This window comes from Stenella coeruleoalba (genome assembly GCF_951394435.1).
Source record: "Stenella coeruleoalba genome assembly, chromosome: 20".
Lineage (NCBI taxonomy): Eukaryota > Metazoa > Chordata > Mammalia > Artiodactyla > Delphinidae > Stenella > Stenella coeruleoalba.
This window is the reverse complement of record NC_137166.1, coordinates 13,327,540-13,342,232: the sequence shown is the minus strand read 5'-3', so window position 1 is coordinate 13,342,232 and position 14,693 is coordinate 13,327,540. Positions and strand designations below refer to the sequence as shown.

At 46.0% G+C, this 14,693-nt stretch overlaps 1 protein-coding gene across 5 annotated transcripts in view; it reads left to right on the top strand.

Moving 5' to 3' along the window:
- The window catches only part of ST3GAL2 (ST3 beta-galactoside alpha-2,3-sialyltransferase 2), a 68,956-nt gene that overhangs the window by 39,370 nt on the left and 14,893 nt on the right, over nt 1–14,693 (top strand). For 4 of the 5 annotated variants that reach the window (XR_013825369.1, XR_013825370.1, XR_013825371.1 and 1 more), the window contains exons 4-6: nt 537–716; nt 2,305–2,350; nt 2,641–2,760. Coding sequence is in view for 2 of the 5 variants with exons in the window: in XM_079908459.1 (XP_079764585.1) it covers nt 537–716; nt 2,305–2,350; nt 2,641–2,760 (346 nt within the window). In the remaining 3 variants the exon portion in view is untranslated. Of the gene's footprint in view, nt 1–536; nt 717–2,304; nt 2,351–2,640; nt 2,761–3,611; nt 3,921–14,693 lie in introns of those variants that run through there. The other variant, XM_079908458.1, reaches the window with a different exon arrangement.

The window sequence follows — 14,693 nt, the reverse complement described above, 5'->3', positions numbered from 1 at the left end:
TTTCTTCCTTCCCTTCTCTCTCTCTCTGCCCCCTCCTTCTATCCTTTCTTTTTTTTTTCTTTCACAAAAAATAGAATCACACTATCTAATTTTCAGTTTTCCTTTTCTGTGTTGTAATTTCCTCTGACTGCACAGGTATTCAAAAGATATGTGTTAAAAGGAAAGAAGTGAGATTCCTCACGCCACTTGGTTTTTTTCACTCAATAGCTCTTGGACGTATTTCTTACCAGCACAGGTAAATCTACTTTGTTCATTCTGGTGACTACATGCTATCCTGTTACATGAATGTACCAAAATGTATTAACCAGTTCTCTATTGTTTGATTGGTTTTCCTTTTCACTATTGTAAATAATACTGCAGTGAATATCCTTTGCACACTTATGCAACCATTTTTATAGGATAAATTTTAAGAATGGAATTGCTGGATAAGTGCATACCTATTTATATGTTTGATGGCCAGCAACAAACTGTCCTCTAAAACTCTTGTACCAGTTTCCACAGTGGTGTCTTCTCACACCACCCTCTTGTCCCTGCAGGATGAATCAGGCGCCAACCGTGGGCTTTGAGCAGGATGTCGGCAGCCGAACCACCCACCATTTCATGTACCCCGAGAGTGCCAAGAACCTGCCCGCCAACGTCAGCTTCGTGCTGGTGCCCTTCAAAGCCCTGGACCTACTGTGGATCGCCAGTGCCCTGTCCACGGGGCAGATCCGATTGTGAGCTCCTCTGCTGGCTGGAAGTGGGATATGGGTGACAGGCCCACCTTGGGAGGAGTTGTCCAGGGAACGGATCTTAGAATTCCTTTAATTGAATATTTTGGCCAAGAGGGGCAGGTGAGGAGAGAAACAGTGGTAGGGAGGGCCCAAAACGGTGGTTAGCTGAGGCCACAGCTTGTTTTGGGTCACTCCCTGCATGGTGGCAGCCAGCACACTGGTGGTAGTAAGGTGGAGAAGGACACTTTTCCAGGTCTCCTTTCTAGGAGGTAGCTCCTACTGTGGGAGCTCTGCCTTCTGAGAACTTTCTTTGGAGGCAGTTGCCCAATCACAGCTGGGAACCTCAGGAAATTCAATTCACCAAGTAGTTTTTTTTTAACAGCTTTATTGAGATATAATTCACATACCATACAATTCACACATTGAAAATGTACAGTTCAGGGGCTTTTAGTATGTCTACAGAGTTGTGTAACCATCACCACAATTAATTTTAGAATACATGCATGTTCTAAAGATGAAGATAACCTGAAGATACTCCTGTACCCCTTGGCCATCTCCCCCACTCCCTCCACCCCTCCTCCCTCCCAGCCCTAGGCAACCACTAATCTACTCTCTGTCTCACCAAGGTTTGTGTGTGTGTGTAAAAATGTATGCGTGTAACAAAATATACTATTTTAACCACACAGTTCATTAGCATTAAGTATATTCACATGGCTGCGCAAACCTTACCACAGCCCATCTCCAGAACTTTTTCATCATCTCAAATGAAAACTCTGTACCCACTAAACAGTAACTCCTCATTCCCCCCTCCCGCCAGCCTCTGATAACCACTATTCTTTCTGTTTCTGATTTGACTATTCTAGGTACTTCATACAAGTGGAATCATATAGTGTTTGTCCTTTTGCGTCTGGCTTATTTCAGTAGCATAATGTTTTCAGGGTTCATTCACGTTGTAGCCTGTCAGGATTTCATCGCTTTTAAAGGCTGCATAGTATTCTAGTGTATGGATATACCAGATTTGTTTATCCATTCATCTGTCAATGGACAACTGGATTGTTGCCACCTTTTGCCTGTTGTCACCACGTATTTTTTAAACACGGAAGTATAAGTTACAGTTTTCTGACTTTATCTTACATTTGGGAATCACAAGGGCTAAAATAAGTGCTGTAGAGTTTAAGTCCCATGAATACTCAGAAATGGGAGTGTAGGTTACAGGCACCATGGCTGACTAATAGGGAAGGAGGGATTTGTGCCAAATATGAGGAGAGTAGCAAGAGGGCTATTGTGGGCAGAGGTAAGAGCACAAACATTGTGGGTGTGAGATGATCACAGCAGAGCCTTGTGGGAAGAAAAGTTGGGGCTGGGTTATGGAAGGCCCCAGTGCTTGTCTAAAACATCCTTATTTCATCTTGAAGGACATAGGGAGCCACTGAAGGTTTCTGAGCGAGGAACTGCAGTGATGTGCTATGGGACAGCAGTCTGGAAGCAGGGGAGCCTGTCGTGAGGCTGTCATCACTTGGGCCTCAGTGGGAGAAAAGGCATCCCTGGGTCCATGGAGCCACTTCAGTGTTATTTTTCTTTCTGCTTTCAGCACCTATGCCCCAGTGAAGTCCTTCCTTCGAGTGGACAAAGAAAAGGTAAGTTTCCTCCTCCCCCTTCTTCATCCCCACCCCAGAGGAAACAGTGCAGACCTGACTTGTGCTGTGCCTGGTCTTGTGGTTCAGATACCCCCCAAACCCTTCTAGAACCTTCAGAGTGCCCATCTGCTGGTATGCCTGACCCCACACAGAGGCTGCAGGAACCAGAGAACCCTAATGAACAGGTCCACTGGCAAGCATGGAGGAACTGGCAGAAGCTGCTCAGAGCCTGGCCTGAGCCTCCAGGCCCCCAGAAGCCCTCACGTGCTCATTACACCTTCTCCTCTCAGGTCCAGATCTACAACCCAGCCTTCTTCAAGTACATCCACGACAGGTGGACAGAGCATCACGGGCGGTACCCTTCCACGGGGATGCTGGTACTCTTCTTTGCTCTGCATGTGTGTGATGAGGTGGGTAGTTGATAAAATAGCGGGACCCATAGATGAGAGGGAGTCCGCCCTTGTTGGGGCTTAGCAGTGCCTCAAGAGGAATGTGTTTTTGCAGGAAGAAACAAAGTGGCTTTCAGTCCCCCAATTTCTAGGTTGTAAGGTATAGACCTGCATTTCCCAGACTTAACTACTTTCATGATTTTACCAAATCTGAAATCATTTCATTGAAACGTTAAATTTATTTAAAAAGGAAATTGAATACTACTACCATAATTGATATTACTTGCCATAAACAATAAGCATAAACGTAAATGGAATGGAAATGACGTAGTTAAGTAGTTAAGTTTCAGCAGGATGGTGTCTCCCACAGCTGTGGGCCCCAGGCCTACTCTGTGTTAAAAATGGAGGTTAGTCATTCAAGGAGCCCATCTCTCTAGCAGGGGGAGCTACTGTGCCATACACGGTAGTGCTCATGCCCAGCACACCCACTTTTGCCAGTAAACTCTTCAGTGTATAGTACTGGGTACTTGACCAGCTTTCAATAAAAGTACTCCATTAAAAAAAAAAAAATTAGCAAGGGTTGGAGAGCTGTCACAGACTAGCCCCAAACTGAGGTGTTCTTGATGTAATCAGAGGGTGGTTGGAAGGAGAACCGGAAGGGAGCAGAAGTCTCCCTCTGGGACTGTGTCCTTAGCGTCAGGGCTGGGTGTCCCCGGTCTAACTGCGCGCTGTAAATTGATGAGCTGCCGGCCTCTAGCTGGGGTCGGCTCGTCGCGGCTCCCCTCTCCTCCCGCACCACGACCCGAGGCTCTTCCGCGCCCTCTGCTCCCTGGTCCCCGACTTGGGGTGACTCGCGCCGCCCTCCCCCGCAGGTGAACGTGTACGGGTTCGGGGCCGACAGCCGGGGCAACTGGCACCACTACTGGGAGAATAACCGGTACGCGGGCGAGTTCCGGAAGACAGGCGTGCATGACGCCGACTTCGAGGCCCACATCATCGACATGCTGGCCAAGGCCAGCAAGATCGAGGTCTACCGAGGGAACTGAGCCCGACCCAGCCGTGACTCTTCCGGCCCTACCGCGAAGCGCCGGCAAGCGCTCCAGCCGGGACTCAGAGTCAGCCTGGGGGTGGTGGCCTAAGCGCGGGCGCGGCGCTCTATTGGGCGTCAGCAGGCAATCGGGAGCGACGCCGCCGCAGTCTGGACCAATCATGCTTCAGTCTAGCGAGCGCCGGCTATCCTCCGCCAATCACGAGACTCTGGGCGCTGGCCGGGCCTAGCATCAATCAGCGCTGGCGACGGCCGGAGCCTCTGTTTCTCACAGCCAATCATGCGACTCAAGGAGAACTTCCGGCGCTGGGGCCCGTCTCCTCCAATCAATGGCCTTCGGAGGCGGGCCGGCGGCCGATCAATCCCCACTCCCGTATGCTTTTGGGTAGGATTCTATCGATTTTTCACGCTCTCAAAGGAGCAGAAGTTTGTTCCGGCCCCGAGAAGTACTTTCCTCAGGCTCGGGCGGAGGCGGCTCAGTCGCCGGCCGGCCTGACCCCGCAGGGGGCGCGGAGGAGGAAACGGGAAGGTGAGGGACAGTAGCGGCCCGGCCTCCCCTTCCCGGTGGTCCCTCGTGGCGGAGGGGCGTTCGCGGAGGCTTTCGGGAGGTCGGCGGGTGGTCAGGTGGTTTCCAAGGAGCGCGTTTTTCCCCAGGGGAAAAGTTAGAGCCCTCCCAAACCGCTCTGGACTTCCGAGAGAACTAGACCTCACATTTCCTTTATCGGTCAGGCGCAGATGGGTGAGTGCAAACCCACCAAAGAAATGCGGTGAGAATCCAGAGGGTACGGGGGTCCCCTCCTCCTGCCTCCTCCCCTCCCGCCTTTGGCCACCCTATGGAATGGCCTTTCTGACCATGGCATTTAGTGTCTCACCAGAAAACTAGAATTGTTTTCACGTCTTGCTGGGGGCGGAATTCGCCTAGGGCTTAACTCTGGAACACAGGTGAAAGAATAGGGCAGGAAACAAGGAAGCCCCGTCACATCAGATGTAAGGTACACTTACGTGTACTCTCTGCCCCTGTTGTTCGCCCACAACCTTTTTTAAGTGTCTCTCCCTAGGTCCTGGGCCTCCTCCCCAGCCTACTTGTTGCTCTGGGAAAAAAAAAAAAATCAAAACTTGCCCTGTGATTGGGGCACTGCTGCTCCCCGCCCTTCCCCCTTTGTCTGGCTCTAGGGAAAGGGAGCAACACGTAGGAAAGAAGGCTGGAGATGCTTTGGGCTCATGATTTAGCTAACCTGAAGTTACTAGGGGTGGCTGACCAACAGATTCTTTGCAAATAGTAAGCTGGCCATGCAAATAGCTGGGGAGGAGTAGACTTGCCCCCTGCATGCCTCCTCCCCTGCCCACACATCCCTTCCCCCTTGCTCACCTGCTGCCTTTTCCCTCTAACCCACTATCCATTTCCAGCTCTAGAAGGGCTGCGAAGCTAACAACCAGAGGTTACAGCTGGACGCTACTTGCATGACTGAACCCAGCTTAAGTCCCTAGAGGAAGCTGCTGAGGGTGTTCTCACCTTTCAAGGTTGGGGAAGTGTAGGAGGCGTGAAAGGGCTTCTGTGAAGCTTCCAAACCACTAAAAGGATCCCCCTTCCCAACAGTGACGAACACAAAAACCACCCTTTTTTCTTGGTGAGTTGATACCACCTGGTAGCCTCCTGGCCATTGGTGTAGTTCCTGCAGCTGGCTGGGGGAACAGTAGCCAGCAGGGGAGTGTATTAGAGGGTTAGGGCAGGGCAGTGGGCACCCCTAAAAGTTAATATATTGAGAACTTAGATTGAGTCTGTCCTTTCCCAGTTCCAGAAGTAGGAGGAGTAAAGAATGTTTGTGGGTTAGGGGAGCCTTTAGTGGAACGCCTCTCTCACCACCTCCTGTTGTCATTTTAGAGAGTCAAGGTACCAGTTATTCTTGCCAGTCTCATCTCAGTGCTTCCTGAAGAGGCTCTTTTGAGTGTTTAAAAGATGAAAAAACAATGCAATATGCCAAACAGTATTGAGCAGAATAATTTATTTCTTTTCTGTTCCTTTTTCTTCTTTTGTTTGGATTTTGTTTTGTTTAAAACATTAATAAATCCCCATTCTGGAAGAGGTAGGTCCCAGCATCCGGCCCAGATCTTTTCTACAACAATTATTTAAACAAATGTTGTTTTATTTTCTTCCCTTTTTCTCTGAATTAAAAAGAGCAAAGAAACTATATAGTCGTTTGTTTGTTCTGAAATGTGTTTGCTGGTGAAAAGAAGGTGTATCTGTCAGTGGGAAGTTGTGACCACGTAATGGCTAAGACTGTTGTGGGTGGATGTGAAGAGTGGAGGGCACGACTCCCACCCTTTCCTTATACGTGAGGCTTCCCAACCCCCAACTGCCAGCTATGCCTTCTGGGAGGGTGGCCTTCACCACTGTCCTTCAGGGCCCCTGAGTCGATCAGCAGGGCAGACACTGTCCACTGCAAGGCGCCAGCACAACATGCAGGTCCAGCAGGCACCAGGATGGGGCTTTTCTCCCCTCCTTTTCCAGGTTCTGTGGAACTTCCCATGATGCCATAGGTGTGGGTTGGCAGGGAATTGGCAGAATGGTAGGAGCTGGTGCCACAGGGGTCTGCGGTAACTGCCTGTGCTGTTAACTGGGCTGTCTGGACCCACTCAAGCCTACCTCCATCATGCAACGGAATGCCACTGAATGTACAATTTTATAGTCTGGTGGATCAGATAATGTGGGCCTCAACGATGGATCTCTCTTAGAGTCTGTAGTCACTTGGTGTCCTGCAATCCAGTTTCTGTCAATGCTCAAGAGCAAGCCCAGAGTTGCTTTTCAAATGGAGAATACTTTTTGGTGGAGGAGGGCATAGGTCTTTTTCTAAAACCCTAGGACTCTGGGCTGTAATTCTCCTATTTGGAGTTGCCATAGGCTCCATATGACATCTCTCTTTGCCACAGACACTCTCCAATAGCATTTGGTTGGCTGAGTGATAAGGTCCAGCGTCCGGATGACGTACACATAGCCTGGGCCTCCGAGAATTGTTTCTTATCTGGGCCCCAGTCTTACGGGTTGTGGGTCACCACACTTTGTGGGACCAGCACTCCAGATGTTGTACCTGTTACCTCCAGAATCAGGAGTCTCACCAAATCGTGTCTTTTTTTTAATGTTGGCCAAGGACTGTGTTGTTTTGATTCAGCAAAGATATCACATCTAGAACCACAGGTTAGCATTGCCACTTGTTTACCTTTGCAATAAACTACTATCATTCTCCATGATTCAGATGGTGAGTGAATGAAACGAGGAAGAAGTCACCCACCCTTCCATAACTCAGTTTGGATGGCAGCACCAGTCTCTGCAAATCCTGCTGGAATGTGGTATTGAGTTTGACTTACCATGTTGGAGATAGTTCCAGGGACTTCTATTAGGCCTATCCCATCATAATCACCTTCCCTCCACGGGTCTGGTTGCCAATATGGTGATTTTGCCAGGTAGTAAATATCTCTCTTTCCTTTTGGAACTAAGGAAATTACCTTAAAATGGGTCTGTGGTCTCATTGGACCCACCATTAAATGGACTTGGACCAGAGCTCCATCTATCATTAGCCATAGTAAGCTCCAACTCTCATAATAAGGTGGACTGCATTGGCATTTGGGTCTCAGAGCCAGTGTCTGATAACTCCTGATGGTCTGGGTATTTCCCTTTCCCCAGTGCACTGTCACTCCAGGAAATAGGTTCCTCGGGAAAAGCTTGGGGGAAGAGCCACACTACATACCTGCTACATCAGAGAATAGTTCCTCAAAGGACCCTGAGATCGCCTTGAAAAAGGCTCCAGGTGTGTGACCTGATTAGGTCTGGGAACTGGGTAAGAAGCCAAAAATTCCCATCATTGTGACTCAGGTTTCTTCTCGGCACTCCTAGAATGTTCCTTCCCATACACATCAAGCAGTACCTTAGAGGGCTGCCCAGCATCTGTTTTACTTCTGGGGACCTTAATGGTCGATTAACTGTTGTCCCAAATGCTTATAGGTCAGAACTCTAATTGACAAACTGGGTTGTTGTGGTAAATGTGCCTCCCCGTGTCATGTAGGGAGGCACGGCTTTCTCGTCTTTGTCAGGCTGAGATCCATTCTTTTCTGACCCTCACATAACAGCCACCAGAATTCTTTAAAGATGGTGCCCCAATCACTACTACATTAAAAAAAAAAATATTGAAGTATAGTTGATTTACAATATTGTGTTAATTTCTGCTATACAGCAAAGTGCTTCAGTTATACATATATATTCTTTTTTTTTAATTAATTTTTTTTTTTTGGCTGCTTTTGGGTCTTTGTTGCTGTGCGTGGGCTTTCTGTAGTTGCAGTGAGCGAGGGCTACTCTTCATTGCAGTGCGCGGGCTTCTTGTTGCGGAGCGTGGGCTCTAGGCATGTGGGCTCAGTAGTTGTGGCACACGGGCTTAGTTGCTCCGCGGCATGTGGGATCTTCCCAGACCAGGGCTCGAACCTGTGTCCCCTGCATTGGCAGGTGGATTCTCAACCACTACGCCACCAGGGAAGCCCTACATATATATTCTTGTTCGTATTCTTTTCCATTACGATTTATCACAGGATATTGAATATAGTTCCCTGTACTATACAGTAGGACCTTGTTGTTTATCCATTCTATACATATAATAGTTTGTATCTGCTAATCCCAAACTCCCAATCCTTCCTTTCTCCCACCCACCTCCTCCTTGGCAACCACAAGTCTGTTCTCTACGTCTATGAGTCTGTTTCTGTTTCGTAGATATGTTCATTTGTGTCACATTGTAGATTCCACATATAAGTGATATCATACAGTATATGTCTTGTTCTTTCTGATTTACTTAACTTACTATGATAATCTCTAGTTGCATCCATGTTGCTGTAAATGGCGTTATTTCATTCTTTTGCATGGCTAAGTAATATTCCACTGTATATATGTACCACATCTTCTTTATCCATTCATCTGTCGATGGACATTTAGGTTGTTTCCAGGTCTTGGCTATTGTAAATAGTGCTGCTCTGAAGCATAGGGGTACATGACTAATACATTTTTTTTTAAAAGACATTGTTTTGAAATTATGGGTTTTTTTAATTTTTGTTTTTTGGCTGCATTGGGTCTTCGTTGCTGCGCGCGGGCTTTCTCTAGTTGTGGCAAGTGGGCGCTACTCTTCGTTGCAGTGCACAGCCTTCTCGTTGCAGTGGCTTCTTGTTGCAGAGCATGGGCTCTAGAGCGTGCAGGCTTCAGTAGTTGCGACATGTGGGCTCAGTAGTTGCAGCATGAGGGCTCTAGATTGCAGGCTCAGTAGTTGTGGCTCACGGGCTCTAGAGCACAGGCTTAGTAGTTGTGACGCACGGGCTTAGTTGGTCCACCACATGTGGGATCTTCCCGGACCAGGGATTAAACCCGTGTACCCTGCATTGGCAGGTGGATTCTTAACCACTGAGCCACCAGGGAAGTCCCGACCAATACATTTTTTTAATATAAATTTATTTATTTATCTTTGGCTGTGTTGGATCTTTGCTGCTGCACACGGTTTCTCTCCAGTTGCTGTGAGTGGAGGCAACTCTTCGTTGCAGTGCGTGGGCTTCTCATTGCGGTGGCTTCTCATTGTGGAGCATGGGCTCTTGGCGTGCGGGCTTCAGTAGTTGCAGCACGCGGGCTCAGTAGTTGTGGCTCACGGGCTCTAGAGCACAGGCTCAGTAGTTGTAGCGCATGGGCTTAGTTGCTCCGCAGCATGTGGGATCTTCCTGGACCAGGTATTGAACCCGTGTCCCCTGCACTGGCAGGTGGATTCTCAACCACTGCGCCACCAGGGAAGCCCCCCAACTAATACATTTTTTGTTTGTTTGTTTTGTTTTGTGGTACACGGGCCTCTCACTGTTGTGGCCTCTCCCGTTGCGGACCACAGGCTCCGGACGCGCAGGCCCAGCGGCCATGGCTCACGGGCCCAGCAACTCCGCGGCATGCGGGATCCTCCCGGACCGGGGCACGAACTCGTGTCCCATGCATCGGCAGGCGGACTCTCAACCACTGTGCCACCAGGGAAGCCCGACTAATACATTTTTAAATTAATTTTTAAAAACTATTTTTGGGGGCTTCCCTGGTGGCGCAGTGGTTGAGAGTCCGCCTGCCGATGCAGGGGACACGGGTTCGTGCCCCGGTCCAGGAAGATCCCATATGCTGCGGAGCGGCTGGGCCCGTGAGCCATGGCCGCTGGGCCTGCGAGTCCGGAGCCTGTGGTCCGCAACGGGAGAGGCCACAACAGTGAGAGGCCCGTGTACTGCAAAAAAAAAAACAAAAACAAAACTATTTTTGTTGTGGGATATAATGCATAAACAGAAAAGAGCATAAGAATAAATGTACAAAAATATATAGCTTCATGAATTATTATTTTTTAAAAGCTCCATAATGGACATTTATTTCATAAAGCAAAGATGGAATACTATATAATACATATAGATTATAGATTATAAATAGATAGAATTATATAATTCCTGTGGTAAAGGAAAAGCAATTTCCACTGCCATTTGGATATCAAAATGGACTGAAGAAAAAAGAGGTAATTGAACATGTTATATGGAAGAACTGGAAAAGCTAGAATTTTATTTTTCCAGCTTTATTGAGGTACAATTGACATAGAAAGTTATATATGTATGTAAGGTATACTCATAGTGATTTTATGTGTGTGTATATTGCAAAATGATTACCACAATAAGATTAGTTAACACATCACATCATATAGTTAAAATATTTGTGTGTGTGATGAGAACTTTCAAAATCTACTTTCTTAGCAACTTTCAAACATACAGTAAAATATTGTTAACTATAATTACCATGCTGTACATTACATCCCCAGAGCTTATTTATCTTGTAACTACAAGTTTATACCTTTGGACCACCTTAACCCGTTCCCCCACCCTGGCAAGCACCAATCGCTCTCTGTTTCTGTGAATTTAGTTGTTTTAGGTTCCATGTAAAAGTGAGACCATACAGTATTTGTCTTTCTCCATCTGACTTATTTCAGTTAGCATAATGCCCTCAATGTCCATCCATGTTGTTGCAAAAGGCAGGATTTCCTTTTTTATGGCTGAATAATATTCCATTGTGTATATATGCATGACATTTTCTTTATTCATTCATCTGTTGATGGACATTTAGATTATTTCCATGTCTTGGCTATTGTAAATAATGCTGCAGTGAACATGGGGGTGCAGATGTCTCTTCAAGACAGTGATTTTATTCTTTTGGATGTGTACCCAGAAGTGGAATTGTTGGATCATATGGTAGTTCTGTATGCACATGCAAAAGAATGAAACTGGACCCATATCTCACACCACTCAAAAAAATTAACTCCAAATGGATTAGACTTAAATGTAAAACCTGAAACCAAAATATATAAAGAACTCACATAACTCAATAGCAAAAAACCCAATCTGATTAAAAAATGGGCAGATATGAATAGACATTTCTCCAATGAAGACATACAGATGGTCAGCAGGTACATGAAAAGATATGCAACATCATTAATCATCAGGGAAATGCAAATCAAAGCCATAATGAGATATCACCACACTCCTGTTAGAGCAGCTGTTATCAGAAAGACGAGATAACAAGCGCTGGTGAAGATGTGGAACAAAGGGAACCCTTGTGCCCTGTTGGGGGAAATTGAAATTGATGCAGCCACTATGAAAAACAGTATGGCGGTTCCTTAATGAATTATTTTAAGATGAACATTCATGTAGCCACCACTCGGGTTGTGCAAGCACCCCAGAGGCCTCTCTGTTCCATCTTCCTTGCCAAGCACAGCCCCCTTCCTTCCCCTGAAGGTGACCACCGCCCTGACATTCCATATTCACTTGAGTATTTCTGGATACTCAATTCTCTTTCATTAGTCTGATTACCTAGACCCAAGTCCGCATGGAAATTTGGTTTATAATAGAGATGGCCTCTCAAATCACTTAGGAAAAGATGGATATTTAAATAAATTTTATTGGGATAACTAGATAACCATCTGGAAAAAGATAAAATTAGATCCATAGCCTAAACCATTCACCAAAATGCCAAGTGAATCAGAGCTAAATGTTAAAAATAAAACCCTAAAAGTAGTAGTTCTTTGATATATTCAAACAGAATATTATCAGCTTTGTAGCTGGTTTTTGGATTGGAATTTTTTTCATGCTCTATATAGTTCCCTGTATTACTAAAAATTGGAGCTTTTTCATTCATTTTTCTGTGTGTTCCAAACATTTTGTTAAATTCCCTCTTCCAATGTAACTGCTTCCATTTTATTTGTCCATGTGAGTTTATACCTTTTTCTTTCCTTCCCGATAAATTCAGTGAACTCTTGGAAAGGAAAATTAGGTAAGTGTGGTGTTTAATCACATACTAGCAGACACCTTTTTCTTCGTCTGTTTTCCTCTGTCTCCACAGAGCTGATTTCTTGTGGTTGTTTATTTAACCCCTCTCTGTCATGATGGAGGCTTTTTAAATAATTGGGAATTGGAAATTTTTCTCTCCTCTGTATTAAGTGGATCAAGAACCTGCTTGGGAATTTTGTGTACCTAGATGGAGCATATCTATGATCTGGATTGACCTTAGGGTGACTGGACAGGGAACCAGCCGTTCCAAGGCAGGGAGGGTGGTCAGGATAAGCTAGGTTGTGCTACAGTAACAAACACCCTTCAAACTCGCAGGGGCTTAAAACAACAAAGTTTGTTTCTCACTCAAGCCACTTTTCCATCACGGGCTGTGCTCATCATGGTCACTCAGGGACCCAGACAGAAAGGAGTGCCGTCTGTGGTGGATCTGTTGTTTCAGGGCCAGGAAAAGAGTGTCTGGTGAGCCACAGGCTGGCTCTGAATGCTTCTGTCAAGAAGTTCACATTTCCTTGATGTCAAAGAAGTCCCATGTCCATGCCTCAGTCTAGCAGGGATGTGTGTTCCTCTGGGAGAGGCACCGTGTTTGAGTGAGCAGTAATACAGTCTGAACACAGACGGCTCTTTGGAGAGAAACATTACGATTTATGGCCTGACCAGGGGTGGTGGATACACACTTGGCTGGCACTCTGGCTGGATGCTAGAGGAAGGGCAGGAAGCGATTAAATATTTTACCCATCAGAGGAGTGAACGGCTGAGGGCTGCCATTCAGCAGGCGAGGAACTGCTGCCTGTTACATATCTGGCAAAATAGGAAAACATTCCTGGCTTGGTGAGGGGAAGGGTGAAATCCTGAAACCCTTTAAAAAATCAAATTATTCCTTTCTGAGTGAATTAGGAATCAATGCTCCTTCTCACTACCCTTCCAGAAAAATCACAGCTTCTGTGGTGGGTTTGTCTGTGTGACAACTAACGCACAAAAATGCAAGATGGCCCCTCCCCTTACACTTGCCAAACTGTGGGTATCAGGACCAGCCTGCTCCCCGAGAATATAGAAACAACACCTTTCATCTAACAACTGTTTCTGCTGAGAATAATACAGGCTCTTTCTGGCAACATGGCTTCTCTCCAGGGAGAAGGCTTGGTGAAGTAGAAAGAACATATGGTGTCTGCATTCAGAAGGATCTGAGTTCAATCCTTCTTTTGCTATGAGGTAACTTTGCCTTTTCTTTCTATACACTTAAAACTGTTCTAAAAAAATCAATTCTATTAAAAAAAACCCACTCTTTTCAATGGAAAGAGTCAGGGGAAAGTGTCCAGAAGAGCCAACCAATCAGGAACATCCAGTTTAGAACTTATGGGAGCAAGAAATAGTTTTATTGTAAATGTAATCATTTCGCTTTCTCTTTCTCTACTGAAATTCGGTTGTGTTCTTATTTTTGTCCTTAAAATGAGAGTATAATTAGGATGTAAAATCTAGGATTCCCATTTACTGAGTTTATTTCAATGACTTTCTCATTTCTAAAATTTCTAATCTACCAGTGGTATGCTGGTAAACTGCCTCTGAAAACAAACTAAAACCCCTGATTTATATAGTGTTGCTGATTTCTGTGGTATAAATATTCCCAGCACAGCCAGTTTCAATCTGCCAGTGATTTACCAGCCAGCTTGTGTGAGTTTCAGCACACCACTGCTCTTGTCCAAATTTACTTCATAGTTTCTTGCTCTTTTCAGTGAAATGTAATCATTTCACTTTCTCTTTGAGCATCCAAACATACTGTAAGCCTCTTATGAGGCCATTCCATAAAATAAATTTTATCTGGGGTGAATTTGGTACCTTTTTTTTGAAGTATAGTTGATTTACAATATTAGTTTCAGGTGTACAACACAGTGATTCAATGTTTTTATAGATCATGCTCCATTTAAAGTTATTAAAAAATAATGGCTGTATTTCCCTGTGCTGTACAATATATCCTGGCTGCTTATTTATGTTATACTTAGTATTTGTATCTCTTAATCCCATACCCCTATCTTGCCCCTCCCCACCTTCCCTCTATTGTTTGCGTCTTTCTTTGCATTCAATTTCTTCTCTCCCCACAATCCACAGGTGGGTTTGCTTTTTTAAAAAAATTTATTTATTTATTTTTGGCTGCATTGGGTCTTCGTTGCTGCGTGCGGGCTTTCTCTAGTTGCAGCGAGGGGGATGCTACTCTTGGTTGCGGTGAGCAGGTTTCTCATTGCGGTGGCTTCTCTTGTTGCAGAACACAGGCTCTAGGCGCGCAGGCTCAGTAGTTGTGGCTCGCGGGCTCTAGACCACAGGCTCGGTCACGGGCTTAGTTGCTCCGCGGTATGTGGGATCCTCCCAGACCAGGGCTCGAACCCGTGTACCCTGCATTGGCAGGCGGATTCTTAACCACCGCGCCACCAGGGAAGCCCCACAGGTGGATTTAGCAATTGGCTCCATCCAGCTCCCCGCCCCTCTCGCCCTTATTCTAGAGCCAGGTGCGCTGATTCAGTGAGATCAGAGGATATCAGACCAG